Source organism: Cyprinodon variegatus, unplaced genomic scaffold, assembly GCF_000732505.1.
Source record: "Cyprinodon variegatus isolate N-32 unplaced genomic scaffold, C_variegatus-1.0 Scaffold163, whole genome shotgun sequence".
NCBI lineage: Eukaryota > Metazoa > Chordata > Actinopteri > Cyprinodontiformes > Cyprinodontidae > Cyprinodon > Cyprinodon variegatus.
Window position 1 is genome coordinate 123537 of NW_015150616.1, and position 5856 is coordinate 129392.

At 37.2% G+C, this 5856-nt stretch overlaps 1 protein-coding gene across 1 annotated transcript in view; it reads left to right on the top strand.

Annotated features, from left to right (window-relative positions):
• Positions 1-2958: 2958 nt before the first annotated feature.
• Positions 2959-5856, top strand: part of LOC107086816 (patched domain-containing protein 3-like) — a 3624-nt gene continuing 726 nt past the window's right edge. The window contains exons 1-4 of the mRNA XM_015378020.1: positions 2959-3678; positions 3763-3884; positions 3967-4112; positions 4205-5697. Of these exons, the coding sequence (XP_015233506.1) occupies positions 2959-3678; positions 3763-3884; positions 3967-4112; positions 4205-5697 (2481 nt within the window). The remainder of the gene's footprint in view (positions 3679-3762; positions 3885-3966; positions 4113-4204; positions 5698-5856) is intronic.

A 5856-nucleotide genomic window follows, 5' to 3' on the forward strand; every position in this document is an offset into this window, starting at 1 on the left:
ATTTATTTTTCTTACCTTTACAGTTCGATTTTAACTGAATTTATCAGATTTGCTCAAGTTCTAATTCTAAATTGATCAAACCTGATCATTTTCTTTTAAAATAAAAAATTTACTTGGCCATAATATTTCAAAAAAATATCTTTTTTTTCTTTAGTCTTTACTCCACAAGCTATAAACATTAAACTTTTGTAAAACTTTTTGGTCCAACTTTATTCATTGACCACAGAGACATGCTGTATATCTTAAAGATTTCTAGTGCTCTCCCTTTAGTTCGTACAATTGTAGTAATACAGCACATCATCTGCAGTTATCCTTTAAATTAAACAAAGTTAAACACCTTGGTTTTTAACTTTATCTTGTTTTTTTATATGTTTTGAAGCTGTTATTTCTGCAACAATGTTGTCATATTTAAATATTGAGTGGGAATCATTGTTGTTTGAAACAGCAGCCACTCTGTTCATGCTGTCACATCACTGGATGCACCTATCATCAAATGGCCAGCCAATCCTGTGTTCAAGGAAACACTATCACCTTTGGCTTAAAGTGGATATTTACTTATTTTGTTAATTTTCCTAAGGAAGTTTTCATTTTAGTTAAGGTGAAATTAGCAGTTTCAAACCACAGTTACCCATTTTCAATTGAAACAAGAGGAAATTTGAATATCAATAAATGAGGAGGACTTTTCTACTCTTTAAATTTAAATACACATGTGGCTCCTAGTACATTAAATGATGAATTGTTGCCCTTTTTTGTATTATTTATGTTGGCTCTGCTGGTATATTTGTTCTAGAACCTCCACTGCGCTATGAGGATGTCTCATTCCTATATGGGAGCCCAATTCTGCCTCTCTGATTTAAAAAAAAGTTATACTGCATAAGGATAAGTGAGATATCTCGTAATAATGAGATTATGATTTGATTATGATGATGATGAAATCTCGTAATGGGAGAGTATCTCATAATTACCAAATAGGTTGTAAAATTAACTCCAGTTTAGTAGGACATAATGTTAGCTAGAATTAGACCACCACTTCTAGGGATTTTATGTGTCAGAAGAACTGCTGTGGTATTTAAACTATAGGAAAGGTAATGTAATCATACTTTTTTACATCATAAATCTTGGTCTTGTGTATATATATTTTTTATATATTTGATAATTCATTATCTGCATATGGAAGAAACCAAATAAAGCCTAAATAAATTAACATAACATATCCCAAAACATAACAATTATAAAAAACAGTTTATTATGTATTATGAGATAGTTAAATCCGAATTCTTTGATATACATTTCCTTTTTTTTTCATTGGAGAGTGGCATGATTGGGCTTCAGCAGCTTCCATACGATCTTGCTCTGATAAACAATTATTTCAATAAATCCAGTCTTTTGCTTTGAAATGTTATATAAATCCACTAATCAAGTGTCTTCTTATAACTGCTTGCTCAAAATTATTTTAGTTGGATCAAAAAACAATCAAGACAATTTAAGGAAATTGTCCGAATGTGAGCAGAACAAAAAAGGCAATAAAAAGATGAATTTAGGTAAAAGTCTATGGTAAAATAATTTCTATTGATATTTATTTTTCTGTGTATTTTATTTTATTTTTTGTAGCTTGTATTTCTGTCTTGCAGTGATTGTTGATTTTTTATTATCACAAAAATCAACAAAGTTAAACTTATAGACGGCCATCGGCTCGTTAAAACTCTTCGTTAAAACTGAGCCACAGCCAGCAGATATACTTTTTAATTTATTTATCTTAATAACAATAATTAGGTAAATGATTTCTGTAAATACAAAGAAAGATCAGAAACAAACTCAATGTAAACAGGGGCTAGTATAATGTCTTCAGAAAATAATATTTTATTGATTTAAAATTGACAAGAGATTTGTACAAATTGTGCCCATTCATTTCCATAGTTAATCTCAATTAACTTAAAATAATAATAAATTTCTTTCAAATAACATGCCATAATATTAATATCACTGATCTGTTTGTTTTATACCTGTAAAACTATATCAAATAAATTTAAAAGATGAAATGTTCTGACATTTCAAGAGATGTTCTTTATATGAGATTGAGCCAAATCCTGACATTTATGTCTCTAATGTTACGTAAACCCTTTTTTTAAATGAACCTTTACAATTTACTGTAAAAAATGCCCATAGAAATTAGAGGGAAGCCTAAATACTAAATTCAAAGTAAGAATATTTTTAGAAATCCAAAAAAAAAGCCCCAATATTTTTGAAATCCTGATGTTTTAAATCAGAACCAACTAATCCCTACCCATGATTTTAACTCTATTGAGGGATGCAAAGGAAATGTATTGATTGCGTGTTTAGAAGTACTTTTATGACAAAAAAAACAAATAAGATCTGAGCCCAAGTCATTCTCTTTCTCATCCTGTCACTCTTCATATCTGAATATTTCACACAAATGTTCTCTTTTAGGTAATGGTGTTAAGATCACTCTTTGTTCACCCTGAATAGTGAACTATTTGGGTTAAATGGAAGAGCAGGTTCTGTGTAGTTGAGTGAACATAGCCAAGAGCAACATTAAGACAATGCAACTTTGTTGGTTTCCTACCTAAACTATCTGAACTCTGAAACACCCCCTTATTTGCAACAATTATGTTACCCTAACCATGATAAGAAACCCTCTGGGTGTAAAGCTAACCAGTCTCAGAGCTGAAACCAGTGAACCACAAAACAATAAACCAACTGTCTTAATCGGATGCCTGTGGGTCTCTTCTTACCACATCTGTTCTAAACTATAACCCATAACATTTGTTCTTAACCCTGTAATTATGCAAATTCCAGCTCATTGGGGAGCAAAAGGGAAAAAGCAGCACTATATATAAGCTCAGCATATAACCTGCAGATCTCCCCCTTCATGTTGAAGAGCCCTTGCCTCTAATTGACCCTAAATCGTATTGGACCTCTGACTAAAACTTTAGAGCTATGTCAAGATGCCAAACAGACTGTGTGGAAAAGCCTCTGCGGATGTGCTTTGAGATGATGGGCAGTTTTATTGGCTCCCATCCCTGGTGGTTCCTGTTCGCCCCGCTCATAGTCTCCTCTGCTCTGGGAAGTGGCTTTTATTTCCTCCAGGACGGCATGTCCAATGACATTGAAGAACAGTTTACACCTGCTGATGGACCGGCCAAGATGGAGAGGAAATACGTGGAAGAAACCTTTCCAAGAAATTGCTCCATGTTCTCAAGTCTTAGGCTGAGCACCGCAGGGAGCTACGGTACTGTCATAGCAACAAGTGATGGTAATATTCTAACCACTGAGTTGCTTCACAACATCTTAGATTTGGACTTGAGAATCAGGAGCATGCAGGTGGAGTTTGGCAACCATTCTTTTGAATATGGAGACATCTGTGCCAAAGTGATGGACTCCTGTGCCTCAAGTGATTTCCTTGATATAATCGAATACAATGCCAGCAATGTGGAGTCTGTCAACTTAACGTTTCCATGGTATCACACTGATCGTAAATCTATACCTTTATACCTAAGCCTGGGTAGCGTGGAAGTTCACACAGAGACTTCATTTATTGAAAGCGCTAAAGCAGTGCAGCTTCATTACTACTTAGAGGGGAGCAACCATGCAAAGAATAACCTCTGGCTGGAAAGCTTTATCAGCTTGCTTTCAAACGAGTCATCATCTTCTCTCCAGGTAAGCAGAACATATATGTTTTTTCAAGAGTTTCAGGTTTGTTGAATGTTTTTTGCTTAATTTATCAACACTATTTTACTTTAGGTTTCATTTTCCACCTCAAAGTCAATGCAGTGGGAATTTGAGAGGTCTCCAGCTTCTGTCATCAATTTATTCTCCATCACTTATACCGTTGTCGTCACATTTTCAATACTAACTTGTTGTAGGTTGGTAAGAAGTTAGAAGAATAAATATTTTATGATTTCATGACAGCCGGTTATTGTAAATAACAGTTTTTTCTTTGTTAAGGTCAGACAATGTGAGGACAAAGGTTTGGGTGGCCTTCTGTGGAGTTCTCTGCACAGGCCTAGCAATTCTGAGTGGGTTTGGCGTGATGCTGTTGCTCGGACAACCCTTTGTCATGACAGCTGCATCCTGTCCTTTCATGATTTTAGGTGAGTAAAAAATACAAACAAGACCAGTTTTTTCTCTAAAGTCTGACAGGACGTGAATGACTCTTATTCCTCTTTGAACTTTCAACATAAAGGAATTGGGCTGGATGACATGTTCATCATGATTTCCTGCTGGCAGAGGAGCCGCGTTCTGGACACAGTTCCTGACCGAATGGGTGCGACCTACAGAGATGCGTCTGTGTCTGTCACCATTACCACCATCACTGATGCTCTGTCTCTCTTCCTGGGCTGCAGCTCGCCGTTTGGCTCCGTCCGATCCTTCTGTCTCTATGCTGGGATTTGTGTCTGCTTCTGTTATTTGTACAGCATCACCTTCCTTGGCGCGTGCATGGCTCTGAATGGACGGAGGGAAGCAGAGAACAGACACTGGTTCACCTGTGCCACAGTACCAGAGGACTTTCCAAGCGGATCTTCAAAAGCCTTCAGGGCGTGCTGTGTTGGGGGTGGTTACAATCGTACAACTGAGAAGGAGGAAACTGAACCCATCGATTATTTTCTTCAGCACTTTTTAAGTCCGTGTCTCTCCCACAAAGGGTATAAAGTTTTCGTGTTTTTGTGCTATTCAGGCTATTTGGTTTTAAGCATCTATGGCATTCACCTGCTTAAAGAAGGACTCGACATCAAGAACCTTGCTTTAGATGACTCCTACCTCATAAGATACTACAATCACCAAGAGCAGCACTTCTCTAAATACGGCTACAATGTGATGGTGGCAGTGAAGCAACCCATCTCTTACTGGGATGACGATGACCAGAGGGATCTAAACTCATGCATTTCAGCTTTTAAAAACTTGAACTTTGTAAACAGCACTCTCGCTTGGTTTACTTCTTTCAAACATTATGCAGGCACTTCTAATCTGAATATTAGCTCAAAGGAAACCTTCTTCTCCCACTTGGCTAACTTCCTGGAGCTTAACCCAATGTTTAAACTAGATCTTAATTTGACTTCAGGAAAAGCCATTCAGGCTTCTCGTTTTTTTCTTCAAACATTAACCCACTCCCCGTTGAATGAAATAATGACTGAATTCAGGAGAACTGCAGAGGACTGTCCCTTTAAGCTGCTGGTTTACCACCCTGCCTTTATCTACTTTGACCAATACATGTTTATCTCAAACAGCACCATTCAGACCGTCCTTATTGCCGTCTCTGCAATGCTGCTTGTCTCTATCATACTGATACCAAACCCCCTTTGTTCCATTTGTGTGGCCTTTGCAATTTGTTCAGTAGTTGTAGGCGTTGTTGGGTTCATGTCACTGTGGGGGGTTAGTTTGGACACCATTTCCATGATCAACCTGATTATGAGCATCGGATTCTCTGTGGATTTCTCGGCGCACATTTCATACGCCTTTGTTTCGAGTCCCAAGGGGGATGTGGACCAGAAAGCTGCAGAGGCTTTGAGCCACCTGGGGTACCCTATAATGCAAGGAGCGCTGTCCACCATTCTGGGTGTGGTGGTGTTATCGATGTCTGGGAGCTACATTTTTAGGACCTTCTTTAAGATTATGTTCCTCGTGATAAGTTTTGGTTTGCTCCATGGCCTTGTGTTCATTCCTGTGTTTCTCACACTGGTTGGTGCTTTTATTAAGTTCTAGCAGTGTTATACATTTATTGTCCTGGTTGAGCCTAATAGTATGATAAAGGATGCTGCATGCCCAACATACACAGTAGCTTTCAGGCATTATCTTTAGTCTCATTATTGTTCTATTCAATATTGTAGTAAAATGTAT